Below are 14,580 nucleotides of genomic sequence, written 5' to 3'. Positions count from 1 at the left end.
CTGGCCTTAACTCTTCCGTGGTGTAACGTTTTGAGCAGCTGTTTGGGCAGAAATGGGTATTTTCGGTAGGAACAGGCAGAATTTTCGCGCTGCCGGTGCCGCGGGGCGGGCGGGCTGCCGGCGCTGTCCGTGTGCGCATGCGCGGTGCCCCGGAAGCGCGCGGGCCGTTCGAGCGCCATGGCGGGAGCGGCGGGGCCCGGCCCCGAGCCCGAGCCGGCCCCGGGGCCCCGGCACCGGGAATGGCCGGGCCGCGAGGGCAGCGGGGCCGGGGCACGGCGGGCTGCGAGCGGGGCATCGGCCACGGACGGGAGGAGCCCCGAGAGAGGCGCCGCGGGGAGCCAGGGCTGGCGGAGCGGCAGGTGAGGGGGCACCGAGGGAGACAGCGCCTCAGCCCCTGAGTCCTGACGGATTTTTATTAAATTATTAACACAGAGAGTTCTTAAATGTATAGCTATTTAATTTATACATGCGTACATACACATCTATCCATCGATACGTACGTATATATACATATATATATATAATATATATAATATATATATAATATAATATAATATAATATATATAATATATATATTTATACGTACACGTATGTGTATATATATACATATAACGCACGTGCGTATATATAAGTACTACATACTACGTTGTATGTAGTATGTAGTACATACTACGTTGTATGTAGTATGTATTATATATATTGATTTATAATTCTAGATTACGCCCTCGTTTGTTTTATGGTGATTGGTAGGCATTAGTGTGTTTCAGAATTTTAATCTTTAAGGCTTAAGTAATGTCCATCTTAAAAAAGCTGTCTTCCTGGTCTTTTAAGCAGCTGCACCGTGTAGTTTTGAAGTTGTTAACGTGTTTGGTTCATGTTCTCATAAAGTTAAATAAATGACTTGGTAAGGATGTTGTGGGCAGCCTCTGCATTTGCATGGGCATAGCAGTCCAGGAGGTAATGCCTCCGTTCTGCCTCTTGGAATAGCTGTGTGACAGCTGCTGCAATTTGCTAAATATTCATGGCAGCTCTGTTAAAGTGCACTTTATGCAAAGGCAGCTTCTTACTCATCAGTGCCTGGGTTGGGGTTTCAGGCTTACTGTAACACGCTGCTCTGACAGCTCACAGACACGTGTAAGACAAGAAATGAGCTTTCTATAAAGAGTTAAAATAATTCAGCCTACTTGGGACTTCCAGGGTTTTTCCCAATGTATTCTCAGTGTTCACGGGTGATGCAGATCCTGCTGTCACCTAAAGTTCTGCATTTCATTTTTGCAGCAGTGCCCTGTACTTGTCTTCCAGCAGCGATGATGAATTTGAAATGTGTAAGTAACGACACGTTAGTTTGTGTTATGAAGGAGTATGAAAAGGACACATTTCTGTCTAATTACATTGAAGCATTTCTACATGTTAGTTTCTTTTCATTGCTGGTGCTGCAGTAGTTCTCTCCTTGCAGTGCAGTCCTGGTGTCAGTTCCACAGGGAGTGTTCTTGAATTGCCTCAAGTTTCGCTCTTTTTGCCTTGCATTATATTTTTCTTACTGCCTCAGTTTTGTCTGTTCCCTGTCACTCACTTGCTTCCTTTTTAGTCCCCAGAGACTAGAAAGCTGCTGTCAACTTTGAGGAATTGAAGGATGGAATTATGTGTAAATACAATTATGTTTGCTTTTTGAAAATACTTTAGACTGAATTTTTACTAGTTGCAAGCTTTTAAAAATGCTTAACAAGAGACACAAAAACTTGTTCTTAATTAGTCTTCTTTTGTTTCAGTTTTAGCTAGACTGAAAACTCCCACATCTGTTCCTAAAAAGGCAGATACAAGGTGGGTGCTGTCATTAATGAATTTTCTGTGTTCACATCTTAGTTCTGTATAATATTTACATCTTATATATTTAATCAGAATAGAGGAAAACATTAAATTGTATTAATTTATAGGCCGGTCTAGGAGAGTGCAGACAGACCTGTTACAGCTTCAGTCATGTTCAGGGCAAATGTAAAAGGGGATGTTTGGAGGTGCACATGTTCTTGCCATTCCTATTCATGGATGCAGTTGGTGATGTTTGCTGTGAGCAGCTGATAATGTTATATTGGGTGGCTTTTTTTGGATTGCTGTTTTAGTAAGGCACACTTACTGCTCTATTTTTCTGCTTACTCCTACCTTTATTCCACACAATTTCCCTTTTTTTCTCTTTACAGTTTGAAAGACTTCATTGATGACTCGGATGATTTCTTCTGGAACTTGAAGGTGAAAAAGAGTACAACCAAGAGTGGTAAGCAATCATCTATAATTAAAAAAATGATAAGATGCTTTACTGTTCTTTGTGTTTTCCTCTCTTTCAAGGGATTTCTTCTGTGTTAAGACAAAGGCAGGTCTCCTAAATGCAGCCCCCAAAACTTCAAGCTCTTTCTTTTGAATTGCAGCACGGAAAGATCTTCAGACCCCGAAAAAGCTGATGACTCCTGGAAAGAGAAACACTTGCTGCCAAGAATTGCAGTATCCAGACACTTCAAGTGACAGTGAAGATTCTGTCTTTGTAGACAGTCCATGGCCTAACCACCAAAAAGAGGGAGTGAAAGACTTGAGGGAGAGTCAGAAGTGCATAAATCTTTCACCTCCACAAAATCAGAACGAGTCAGTTTTCAAAGGCAATCCAGATTTGCTTGCTAGAAGGAAAGAAAGAAGCTGTGAAAATACAGAAAATAAATTGCCAACTGTGGCCCTAGAACATGGTGCAGGGGTGGAATCAGATAGCTCAGATGAGAGTTTTGCATCTTTAATGGAACGGATACAGAAGCGAAGTCTGCCCCGCAAACCAGTCTTAAGCACAAGTAAAACTGTCTTCCAGCCAAGCACGACAGGTGAGCACTCCTGAGCCAACTTGCAGTGCTTCTAATTGCCTGGCTCTTCCCATTTGTGCGGCATAAACCTCTGAGGTGCAGCCCAGCACCTTGAAAAGGATTTTGGTACAATCAAAAATTACTCCTCTGAGCATTCAGAAAAGTCATCTTGTGCTATCAAGATGTAAATCTTTCACTATTGCTTGTTTTTATCATTGTAGGCACTTTTTGTTTTTAAAATTATTCTGAAAGCAAAGCTGGTGGATCCTTTTGGTGGTTTATATTGAGCCTGTGATTTCTTTTTTTTTGATGTATGCTGTGTAATCCTATGACTCTTCCTGTTGAACTAGAAAACATCAAGCCATCCTGCAAAGATGCACAGCCTGTGAAAGGGGAGGGAGTCAAGACACCAAAGCCAAAATCCATTTCACTTCAAGAAACACCTTCCATACTAAAGACTCCTGCAAGAATTCCTGGGAATGAATCAGTCAGTTGCTCACAGTCAGCAAAGACAGAGAAAAGGTGAGTGTTTCTCCATTGTTCCTGTGTTCTAGGGCAATTACAGATGGACAAAGATATGCTAAGCATTTTGCATAGGATTATGTGATTCCTCTGCTACCTAGAAACTTCTACTAATTCAGCATTTGTTAACGGTTGAATAGCTGGAAAACAGAGTTTTCAATCTCCAGTTTGAAAGGGAGAATATAAACTGATCTCTGCCTAGGGGAACTGATGGCAAATAAATCTGACAAATGCCAAATTTTCTTTTTAAACGTATATCTCTTGCTATTCCTTGTCTTGTACGGCATGTGGTGGCTCTAGAGATTGTATATACCCAGCTGCTTATCTCTGAAAAGATGCCAAAACTGATTCTATTAGTAATTCATACCTTTTAAACAAGAGTATATTGATTTTTTTAAAATCTATATCCTTATAACTTGGAGAATTCATGTTTATTTTTCTGTTTATGGATGCAGCTTAGGCTTTTCAAAAGAATGCATTTTTCATTTCTAATAGCTGCCTTATTATGTCTCCTAGCCATGTACTGGTTCCTTGAATCATTTTATAGTGGTGTATTCAATACCAAACCTTTAAATGAGATCTTTAAAGGTGAAACTTTAAAAGGTCACAATGCTGCAGAATTGGAGTTAGTAATCCTGGGGGAATATCTGCTTCCCCTGAAATAATTCCTGAGCAGTCCTGGACTATCTTTGTCTGTTTCTGAAAACACACCTTTGTTGTGATAGTCATGTTAGGGGCTGTTCATATATTGATTAAATTTTGGTATAGTTGTGGCTTGCTGTGTCACAGAGTCTGAGTCTCTTTTCCTACTTAGGAGTCCTCATAATCTAATTTTGTGAATTAATGAAGTAACTGCAGGACTGTTGCAACAGCTCAGCCCCTTCATGCCCTCAGAGGGGTAAGAGGACAGCCATGGGAGGGCAAGCTGGTGGAAAGGGTCAGGAGAGGTTTATGCCACTTGAAGCATTGAGGTCTTTATTGGCTTTCAAGTGGCCATTATTTTTCCCTGTGTTTTTCTGTATCTCTGTACTTCAGCAAACTGCTTAATGGCTTTTCTTGCAGGCTCAGGGTATGTTCAGTGCCTGGTTGTTTCTTGCAAGATCTTTCAAATCCAGCCTCCCACTATGTGAAGTACTTCAAGAAAAATAAAGAGGAGCTGGCCCAGAAACTCTACAAGCTGTTTAATAGTACTATCTTTGAGCAGAAGGTTGGTTTCAAAACAAGAACTGCCATTCTAAAATGCTGGTTACTATGTTGCTCCTCATTTTTTGATGTGATTGCTCTTTATCCTCTTCAGATTGTAGAAGTTAAGCTTTATTGCAGTGGGTTATGTTTTAATTAGTCCAGGCAATTTCTTCAGAAGGGGTTTGTCACCACTGTGATGCAGCAGTTTTCAGCTTGGCTTTGCTTTCCCAGATGTAATGGAAATGCTGCACATAATCTGTGTTCCTTCCTATTGGATGTTCATGTCTGCCTTAATGGAAAAGATTAAAAAGGTGATCCTTCCAATAACAGTTTAGGGTGAGCATAAAGCTACAAGTTGTGTTTCAAATTTAAGGTTCAGTTTCAGAGAACTGTCTTGACCTGAGATCATCATCTGGGATGTTGGGGACCCTCCTCTGGTGAGAATATCCTTGAAAGAAGGGCACTGCCCTCAGTAATTCCAATGGGATTTCTCCCAGGAAAGAAAGTGGTTTTTATGCAGATGAGAAAATAGTGTTGAGCTGACAGGCTGAGGTCATGATTTCACATAAAACAGCTGAACAGACTCACTATTCCTGAAGCAGAGTATCTTACTGCCCACTGCTTCAGTCCTGTACCTGGAGGTACTTGGAGGTAGGATAGAAGAACTAAGGACTCCTGTCTCACCCTGCACAGTGAAACTCCCATTGTTGGTTACAGAAAAACTGATGCTGGGACTAAGAGGCCATGGAGGGGAATTGGCATCTTAAGGGTTAAGGGCACCAACAGAGACATCTTAGATTGGCATTGTTCTAAATACAAGGGGAAGCCAGAGGGCCAGAGGGTAAGAGAACAGGTCAGAGAGGGCAGACTACATGCACTGTTTTGTTTTTCAGTTACCAGAGGACATGGTAATAATCTGGAATAAGAAAATGAGGAAAACAGCTGGGTATTGTGTAACGGGACAGAAGGGAGGCCCTGAAGGGGGGAAGCGTTACGCTCGCATTGAACTCTCTGAGAAAGTCTGTGACTCTGCAGGTAGGTCAAGAAAGGGTGTGTTGATTCTTCTTTGAGGAAGCAAGTTTCAGAGATAAAAACATAAATCTGATTAAGAGACCTGGAACTGGAGCCTGCTTTGAAATTTTATATTATCTTGTTTAAATTAATAAATACATGTATGTATTTATCCACATTCCAGAGCCCTTCTGAGAGGCTAGGCAGATGTGCAAAATGTGAGAACAGAGATGTAGACACACTAACTGCAGTATTGTTTATATTTCTTAATGATTTGAAGACCTACAGGCTAGGTGTTAGATTTTAGATTGTCATTATAACACAGAATTAGTCTGACTTCTTCCATCACAGCAAGACACCTTGTTGGTAGTGTTTAAAGCTCGAATAAAGATAGGTCAGTGCCAAATTAAGTTCTGTTACGTGGTACTGTGATTGTTATTTCTCCCTCATCCCCTCTCAATATGGGAGAATGAATCATAAAATGGTTTGGATTGAAAGGGATCTTAAAAACCATCCTGTACCAACTCCCTGCTGTGCGCAGGGACACCTCCACTAGAACTAGATTTCTTCAAGCCCTGCCCAACCTGGCCTTAAACACTTGCAGGAGTGGTGCAGCTTTACCAACCAAACGAAAAACCCCAAACATGAGGTGTGTGGGGGAGTAACTAGGATGCAGAATTGGGGCTGATCAAAAACTGGAAATGCACTAAGTAAAACCTTGTTTTGGAGCATTTTATCTTATCAAGACATTGGTAACTTTAACCTTCAAAATAATACTTGCATCTTAACACAGAATGAGTGTCGGAGGCCTAAAGCAGTGACCAAAGGTGAGCTTGTTCTTCCCCACACCTGACTGATTGTCTTTGTTTGCTTTCCCTCGAGATCGCCTCCGGGACACGCTGATCCACGAGGTTTGCCACGCAGCCACCTGGCTCATCAACGGCGTGCGGGACGGACACGGGCGCTTCTGGAGGTTCTATGCCAACAAAGCAGCTGTAATTCATCCAGAACTGCCAGTGGTGACACGGTGCCACAGCTATGAGATCAATTACAAATTCACCTATGAGTGTGGTCGCTGCAAAGCTACGTGAGTAATGACTGCGTATTAACTTCCTAACTTGTCGCTCTACTGTGTCTAGAAATCAGGGTTCTCTGGGATAGTGAAGCAATTTGGATATTCTGGCGTTTTCCAGAGCCCACAGAACCTCAGTATGGGATTCCACATTTGTTTCCAGATAGTTTCAGTTCTAGTTCAGAGGTCAGGACAGGCAGAAAGGTCATCTGAGGACCAGTGGTGATGAGGGGAAGTCTTTGGGAAGCAGTAAGAGATACATACCTCAGCTTTGAAGGAACAAATCTCCATAAAAACTGGGCACAGAATATTTGACAGTGATTAGATACTAGGTAAAACTACCAGAGGAAGCTTCCAGCTTAGTCCTGATGACTTTAAATTATAACTGCAACCTCACAGATGTGAGCTGCTTTGTGATGGGAAGGATTGACGCTAGGACACAACCTGTAATAATGACACCATTTATGGCTTTTTTTTACCTCAGGATTGTATGTGTGACTCCCAGAATACTGCAAGGAAACACCTCACATACCCTGAAGTGTTTATTAAGACTGTGCAATGCAGTAGTCGCTTAGATGCAACAGAGCATTGAGAAGAATTTTTTTTTAGTGATGTCTGAGGAGAAACTCCAAGAGGCAGTTGATACATGGGTTGTGGAGGTTGTTGGAAATGTTGTAGCACTTCATACTGATAGGCTGAGAGTAAGAGAGACAGAGGAAGGAACCACGCTGAAAAAGCAGTGGAAAAAGTTCCAGGGTAGAGAAGTGTAACACAGATTTGATTGTACCACTGTGTTATGTACTGTTCCCTGTTCTGAAATACTGCCTTAGACATGTGACCTGAGCAGCAGAGCAAGGGGCCCTTTCCCACAGTCCTGTGGAATGCAAGTCCTGGTTCTTGCCTTTCAGGATTGGGCGGCACTCGCGGTCCCTGGACACGACGCGGTTCGTCTGCGCCTTCTGCGGGGGGCAGCTGGCCCTCAGGCAGCCCCCGGCCAGGGGGGGCACCCCTGCCAGGACACAGCTCACACCCTTTGCTAAGTATGTCAAGGAAAACTATGCACTTGCTAAGAGAGAGCAGCATGGGCTGAGTCATGCAGAGGTCATGAAGAAACTCAGTGCTGATTTTGCTGTGAAAACCAAGCTGGAAGATTCCTTCTAATACCTCAATATACCTCCTTTCTTGGTGCTACTTCAGTTTTGTATAGAGAGTAGTAAAAGTTCTGAGCAGCACTTACACACAGCATGTCTTCAGTGACTCCAGTGAGTAAGGGATTTACTGTTTCATCTGGGCAGCTGATATGCTGTAGACTCTGTGTGTGTGCTGAAGAACTGCTCTGTGTGCATCTGGATGGGATTGCCAGAGGCAAGAAAGTCCAGGCCCGCCATCCTAAGTCCTCTGACTGTGAATGACTCCAAGGCAGGAAAAGGGGCATACCTGAGTTGGACTTCAGCATGGGTTCAGATATTCTCCCATGTAGACTTTCCTGAGAGATCCTTGGCTGGTTTTGTTAAAATTAAGTGGTAGGTAGATAGTGCCTTAAATACATTAAGAGAATGTATGAATTTCTCCAAAGCCCTTTAACCCTCAATAAGTAGTGTACCTCTGTCATTGAGATTTCATAGAAACTAAAATAGATGCAGAAGGTCAGGTAGGGGAGAGCAGATTCAAACACTTCCCCCAAGGATGAGTAGGTCTTGTCATGGCTTAAGTCTTTCATATGAAATGCAACCATGTGTCTTATAGTGTTTGTATATTCTGTAAGCAAATTGCTCAGGGGCTTAATAATTTTGATAATCAATAAATGCCAGCTCAATACAAATTTTTGCAATAAACCAGGCTACTTTGTTTCAATTTAATTATGGCTGTATAAGAAAACAGAACCCTGGTACCAGCCCAGCTCTCCTGGCTGTGCATGGGCACAGTCATTAACATCCTTTGGTCACTGGGATTACAATCCAAGGATGCTCACTCCAGGAGGCCCAGGGCTGCTGGCTCATCTCCCAGGAGTCCTCATGAAGCCTGGGGCCATTGAGGCACCACCCTCCCATCTCCAGCATTGATGAAGGTAAGGAGCATTGGAACTAGAAACCAACAGCAAAAATAACAGCACAAAACCACTGACTGTTCAAAAACTGATTCATTACTATTCACAGCACTTCTAAGGAAAAAGAAAACAGTAGTGAGCAATGTACTTCAAGGAAGTTCTACTCTTAGGGGATTTGCCAGTAGAAATGTAGAAAGATTGAAAAGTCAAGTCTGACAAAGCAATGGGGTTATGGGGCTTCCACATCTGACAGCACTTTACAGCTGCTAATCAAAACTGGCTGTCACTGGCAGCCTCAGCTCTGTCACTGCAATTGTCCCATCCTTTGTTCATATGAGACTGAAATATAGCATCAAGAACATTCAAAGGGATTAATTCAACAACAGCTATTTTATTCCAGTCTTAGGAAATTTCTGCAGTTAAATTCAGCATGGAAGAATGTCAGACTAGTATATCCATGAGTTCTCTGCCCAGCACCTTAATCTTCTTCCATCTGGGAAGAAACCACAGTCCCCTCACTGAGCCAGCAGAAACTTCATTTTCCAGAGAAGCTCAGTGCTGGGGACACACCAGCAGTACATGGAGTAAGAATACAGACTGACCAAAAAATACAGGCACTGGATAGCATTAATTTCATTTTTACTCCCAACAGCTCTAGCTTTGGAATTGTTTATTTGGTTTGACATATACTGAACACAGATCCTATGTCAAAGATCTTCCAGGTCTGTTCCCAAGCTTCCCTCCCACCTGTTACCTGCCTGGGTGAATGACCAATGATCCAGAACATTACTAGATACAAGATCATGGTCAACTGAAGCTACTAAGAGAAGGCAGAAGTTGGCAGCATCATATATGACAGCAGGGACACACTTTTCCCCTCTAACCCTCCTGTTCCAGGCTCCTGGAATACATGTAAAGCAGTAGGACTTCTGTTAAAAAACAGAGGGAGAAACAACAGGTTCCCTAGGTGTGTGCTCTCCAGAAGAGGAGTCTTCAGGTGCTGCCCAGCCCCACCACTGAGCCAGAAGTGCAGCAACTGCAGAGACAGCACTGCTTTGCACCAAGCTGGGGCAGGTAAAGTCCTGATCCTGGAGCTGTGCTCTTGCTGCAAGAGAAGAGGCACAGCCAGTACCTCCACTGAGGCAATGCAGGGCCACCCTTCAGCCTCGAGTAGTTCTTGGAAGATTTTTTCATGTCACTTTCCTGAAGGGTCTGCATTTCCTCCTCACTCTAAAGCAGCAAGTTCCTCCAGCAGCTGCTCCTTCTCCTGCTGCAGCTCCTGCATGCGCTGTTTGTTCTGCTCCAGTCTGTCCTCGAGCCACTGCAGCAGGGGCCCACTGATGGCAGACATTTGGCTGCAGAGGTTCTTTGTGAACACTGCAAAGAGCAACAACACATCATGCCAGCACAGCACACAAAAGACTCAGTGTGCTACAACACCCCCAAAGCCAAGAGCCAGCCAAGGAAACCCTCCAGCATCCTGGCCATGGCAACCACACATCTGCACAGCAAGGTCAGAGCCAGGAGCTTCTAACAGGGAAACACCATTTCAGTGTGACCCAGGCAGGGATGACAGATCTACCATGAAAATCTGCACACAGCTAATCACTGATGCTAATTAATTTTTAAATTTAGGACCATCACAGAATGCCTCATTTCCTAAACATGTGAGAATGGACAATGGGGTGATAAACCTGGAACAGAAGTGGGATTAGGACTGACCCCATCACAATAGCAAAAGGAAAGATGTCACATCCATGTAACACCTTTAAAGTGCCAGGAGATGGAAGTGTGCATACAGGTCAGCCAGACACTGCTTTAACACTCAACAGATCCCAAATCCCCTTTCCTGTTCCAACAGAAAAAATAACCTAAACAAACCAAGCCCCAAAACCCCAAAAAAGCCCAGAGTCTTCCATAATTTTAACCAATTTTACAAAGCCTGAAAGATACAACATTCATTATTCACCCAGGATTAGGTTTTACAGCCTTTGAAGTTTTTATTTTAAGTTCCTAGTTATAATTCTGTTCTTGTGTAACAAGATTCCACCATTTTGACTGTGGGAGCAGCACCCTGGATTGTCACGTGCAAGAAAGGAATCCTTACCTGAGCCATTATGGATCTTGGTTACCGAGTCGAGATGGGTGAGGCTAAGGGAAGGAAAAGAAAGGTTAGAGACAAGACAGCAGGCTGCAAAACAGCTGCCCACAGCTACACCCAAACCTCTTCACCTGCTGAAGCCCTGCACATTCACAAGGATAACAACCTGTGATCACAAAACCCCAAAATTCTGCTGCTAAACCCATACTCAGTTCTACAGACTTCAGTAAGTTCTACAGAGGCACAGGAGCTGTTAATCCTTAATTTCTAGCTTTGCTAAGGCTTTGGTAAGTCTTTGCTAAGTCTAAAAGTCTTTGCTAAGACTTTGCTAAGTCTTAAGTACAGCAACAGTAGAACATGTCAGCAAAGACAGCCTTGGAGAGGGGCAGGGCCCCAGGGCTGTTACCTGTGAATTCTCCTGTAGGCATCCTGCTCTTCTTGGCAAAGGATCTTGGGCAGCTCCACAGCTGACTCCAGACACACCTTCCCAATGGTTTCATGGGGGACAACATGAATGGGAATTTCAATCCTGTCATATCTAGAAGGGTATGACATAGAATTAAAAGCAGCAAACAAAAAACTGACTTCTGCTGCATCCTAAAATTCCAAATGGCACAGGATGTCTCCCGCACCCAACCTGCCACTGTTGCAGCAGAGACAGACACAATACACAGAGTATAACCATACAAATCCAGAAAACTTCAAGGCTTTCTGGCTGGGCCAGCCCCATCCCAGTGACCCCAAACTGTGTGCCTGGAACACAGCCCCATCCCAGTAACCCCAAACTGTGTGCCTACATGCCACCACCTCCAACTTGGGCTGCCCTGGCAGTGCCCAGTGCCTCCTGCAAACTGACATCAGGAACCTGGGATGCTGAGTTTTGTTTCCCATGGAAAACCAGTTTTTGTGTCCAGGGGCCTGTGGCCCTGGGCTCAACTTCTAGAGCAGGAAGCAAAAAGGTGGTGCTGCTACACACCAAATTGCAGCACAAATCCACACCCTGACCTCAAATCTTAAGAGAATAAACATCTAGGCTAAAAGAATCACTGCTAATCTTTAGATTCTCTTCCAGCAGCCTGCAGGAGCAGAAGTGAGGAGACCCTGTGCAGGCATCTCTGTACATCTGCACCTCACAACAGGCTGAGAAGCCACTTATTAGAGACAAGCCAGAGAAAGGAGAGACAAGACAAAATACAATCAGACATAATACTCTTCTGTACTCACTCTGAGCTCTTCTGGGCCTGAACAGACTGGAAACAGGTATAGAGAATTCTACCTGTCTGAGAGAGACAGCAGAAAGTCAGATTCAAAAGGCAAAAAAACATCTAAGAGGCAAAGACACATTCCTTGAGGAAGCTTTCAATAGAATTCCAGAGGTTTTGCTGTGATGTGCTTGCTGGAGGTGCTTAAGGCATACCTTGATAAACCTTTTAATGATAAAAGCCTCTTAAGCAGCAGCTGCCTGGACAGCCTAGACCTGACTGTCAGCTTATCTCACACAACAGCCACACCTGGAGAGGCTGGAAGAGGGGCAGAGCTGTGTGTGCTGGGCTGGACACCTGAGGGAAGAGCCCTGGCTCATTTCAGAGCACACTCTGCTGCTGCAGCCCCCCTGGGCAGCTCAGAGCAATCATCACTTGTTCTTCTGCCCTTGGAATCACAATCCAAATCATTCCTGCTGTGCTTTCCATGTGCTCCCAGCACAGCTCTGCCCTTCTTGCAGGCTGCACCCAAGGACTGCTGTTTCTCATGAGCCCCTGGAAGGTTTGTTGCCATTTTTAAGTTGCCTACCTTGGTGTTCTTGTCCTCAATGAAGCAGGAAAAGATGAGCCCTACAAACCCTTGGTCCATCATCTGATACATGGCCTGTGTGCGGACATCTGCAGGGACAGAAATGAGAGTGAGAGCCGCCCTGCTCACCTGCAGCGCTGGGAAATGATCTGCCACCTTCTGAAGGCTGACCTGGAATTTGGTAACAAACTTTATGTTTACATCCTCTCTCTGGCTGACTTGAGTTTAAATACAGAACTTGATCTAATTTAAAATGCAAATAGAAAATCTTAAAAATAGAAGATGAGCTCACAAAATCAAGAAATTATCTCACAGCCAGCCTGCTGCCACAGGTCACCATGAAGTCCAACACATATAAGGTACTCATGTACTTCTTTTAGGAGAGTTTTTAGCTATACATTAACACTCACAGATATCAGAAATCATGATGCCAGGCCCAGGATCCCCACAGCTTTTTTTTTGCTATTCCCCACACCCGAGGTCTGGTTTTTCCATCTGGAAGAACAGCAGTACCAGCAATAGCTGACCTGTGACTCCTGGGCCACCTCTGAGTCCTTGAGGAGCACACACAGGAATGGGGCTACACTGGAGGGGCCCCTGCAGCCCACCCAGACAATTCAGACTCAGAGCTGCTGGAATGTGCAGCTCTGGGGCTCAGTGACAGCCCCAGGGGCAGCAGGTGGGGTTTGCCCAGAGCCCAGCCCAGGGCTGCTCTTACCCACGTGTGAGGGCCACACGGTGATGTGGGGGTGGGAGTGGTACCAGCCCACCACCCTCATGGGCCGTCCTGTCATCTCTGCCAACCTGTGTGGGGGTCAAGGAGCCAACCAGAACCAACAGACAAAGGGAAGGGCTGCATGCACAAGGGAAAACAGCAGAGTTTTAAAGGGGTTCCTATGAGGCACCAGAATTCCAGATCCTTTTGGAGGAGTGATAAGAAACAGTGCAGGGAGCTGATGGGAGCCTCTTCCCCAGCACCATCAGGAGCCACTGCTGCAGAAGCAAACTGGATTTGGTTTGCATGTAGCAACAAACATTTCAGCAGCTGACCAAAGCAGCATCCTCGAGCGTGTGCAGAGAAGAGGCTCCCTAGTTCACCACCTGGAGCCTTGCTGACCTTTCCTCTTGCACTCTACTGAACTGCCACCCCCTCCGCAAACACACTGCAGTTTTACCTGTGACCAAATACAAAACAATGATAAAAAAATGTATAACACAATTGCACTGCAAGCACTGGAACCAACAAAGACTCCAGGGAAAGGCAGCAGCCAGCACAGCCCTCCCAGCTGAGCAGCTGCAGCAGGGAGCAGCTGACAGCTTCGAACCCACTGCAGGTCTAAAACACAACCCGTGAGAAGAGCCCTGAGGCAAAGCACTCCACTGCCAGCCTGCTGCTGTCTCTGCTGAAGGATATCTCTGCTTCAGTGGAAGCAGCTGAGAGCTGCTCTGGTGAGATCTCCACACGGTCTTTCCTCTTGTCAGAGCGCCGCAGGATTATCACAGAGTGGATGTGGACGATTCGGTTGGTGTCCACCTAAGGACACAGAGGGGAAATCAGAGATTCCTCTGCCAGAGAAACAGCAGCCCGCAGGGCACGGCTGCTCCGAGCAGCGCGGGGCACGGGTGCGCACCGCAGAACGCGGGGGTACGGGCACGGGAAGCCTTCCTGAGCTCCAACTCTCCCAGGAGCTGACCCAGGCGCTGGCGGCTGCCAGGGCCGCAGACCAGAGGGGTGCCGAGGTCGCTCCGTGCGCGATGCCGGCGCTCACAGCCCGCGCCCCGCATCCCACGGCCCCGCGCAGGCCACAACCCGCATAGGCAGCGCCGCCACCCGCCCCTCCCCGGGGCCGCCCCTCCGCGGGCGGTACCTCTCCGATGCAGAGCCCCATGACCTCCTCCTTCTCGGTGCTCAGAGCGTGGTTCAGGCACACCAGGAACGCGTCCGCCTCCAGGTGCACCGCCTGCACCGCCATCTTGCCTCCCCGGCCCGCCTGCCCCTCGCCCCGCCCCCTC

The 14,580-nt window shown here is 45.7% G+C and overlaps 2 protein-coding genes across 2 annotated transcripts; one reads left to right on the top strand and one right to left on the bottom strand.

The window, feature by feature from the left end:
* Positions 1-176: 176 nt before the first annotated feature.
* On the top strand, positions 177-8,434 carry GCNA (germ cell nuclear acidic peptidase). The gene is made up of 10 exons (XM_084213048.1): positions 177-359; positions 1,280-1,326; positions 1,771-1,822; positions 2,197-2,270; positions 2,422-2,859; positions 3,189-3,360; positions 4,423-4,567; positions 5,439-5,580; positions 6,439-6,643; positions 7,537-8,434. Exons 1-10 carry the CDS (start codon positions 178-180, stop codon positions 7,787-7,789), a joined length of 1,710 nt encoding a protein of 569 aa, XP_084069174.1. The 5' UTR covers position 177; the 3' UTR covers positions 7,790-8,434.
* A 687-nt stretch (positions 8,435-9,121) lies between these two features.
* On the bottom strand, positions 9,122-14,558 carry BRCC3 (BRCA1/BRCA2-containing complex subunit 3). Its single transcript, XM_084212890.1, has 8 exons — positions 14,436-14,558; positions 13,982-14,101; positions 13,286-13,373; positions 12,568-12,656; positions 12,001-12,056; positions 11,183-11,314; positions 10,783-10,826; positions 9,122-10,052 (listed from the first exon to the last, which is right to left on the bottom strand). The coding sequence occupies exons 1-8, from the start codon at positions 14,538-14,540 to the stop codon at positions 9,901-9,903; spliced, it is 786 nt and encodes a 261-aa protein (XP_084069016.1). The 5' UTR covers positions 14,541-14,558; the 3' UTR covers positions 9,122-9,900.
* Positions 14,559-14,580: the final 22 nt, after the last annotated feature.

This window comes from Fringilla coelebs (assembly GCF_963513975.1).
Source record: "Fringilla coelebs genome assembly, chromosome: 11".
In the NCBI taxonomy this organism is placed as follows: domain Eukaryota; kingdom Metazoa; phylum Chordata; class Aves; order Passeriformes; family Fringillidae; genus Fringilla; species Fringilla coelebs.
Note: the sequence above shows the minus strand (reverse complement) of the source record. Positions and strands in the feature narration are given on the sequence as shown.

Coding starts and splice junctions, on each gene's coding strand:
- BRCC3 (XM_084212890.1), bottom strand. CDS start 14,540: ATGGCGGTGCAGGCGGTGCACCTGGAGGCGGACGCGTTCCTGGTGTGC. Junction 12,057..12,567: donor TTGAGGACAAGAACACCAAG/GTAGGCAACTTA, acceptor TGTCTCTCTCAG/ACAGGTAGAATTCTCTATAC. Junction 11,315..12,000: donor CAGGCCCAGAAGAGCTCAGA/GTGAGTACAGAA, acceptor ATACCCTTCTAG/ATATGACAGGATTGAAATTC.
- GCNA (XM_084213048.1), top strand. CDS start 178: ATGGCGGGAGCGGCGGGGCCCGGCCCCGAGCCCGAGCCGGCCCCGGGG. Junction 2,271..2,421: donor AAAGAGTACAACCAAGAGTG/GTAAGCAATCAT, acceptor TTTGAATTGCAG/CACGGAAAGATCTTCAGACC. Junction 5,581..6,438: donor GAAAGTCTGTGACTCTGCAG/GTAGGTCAAGAA, acceptor CTTTCCCTCGAG/ATCGCCTCCGGGACACGCTG.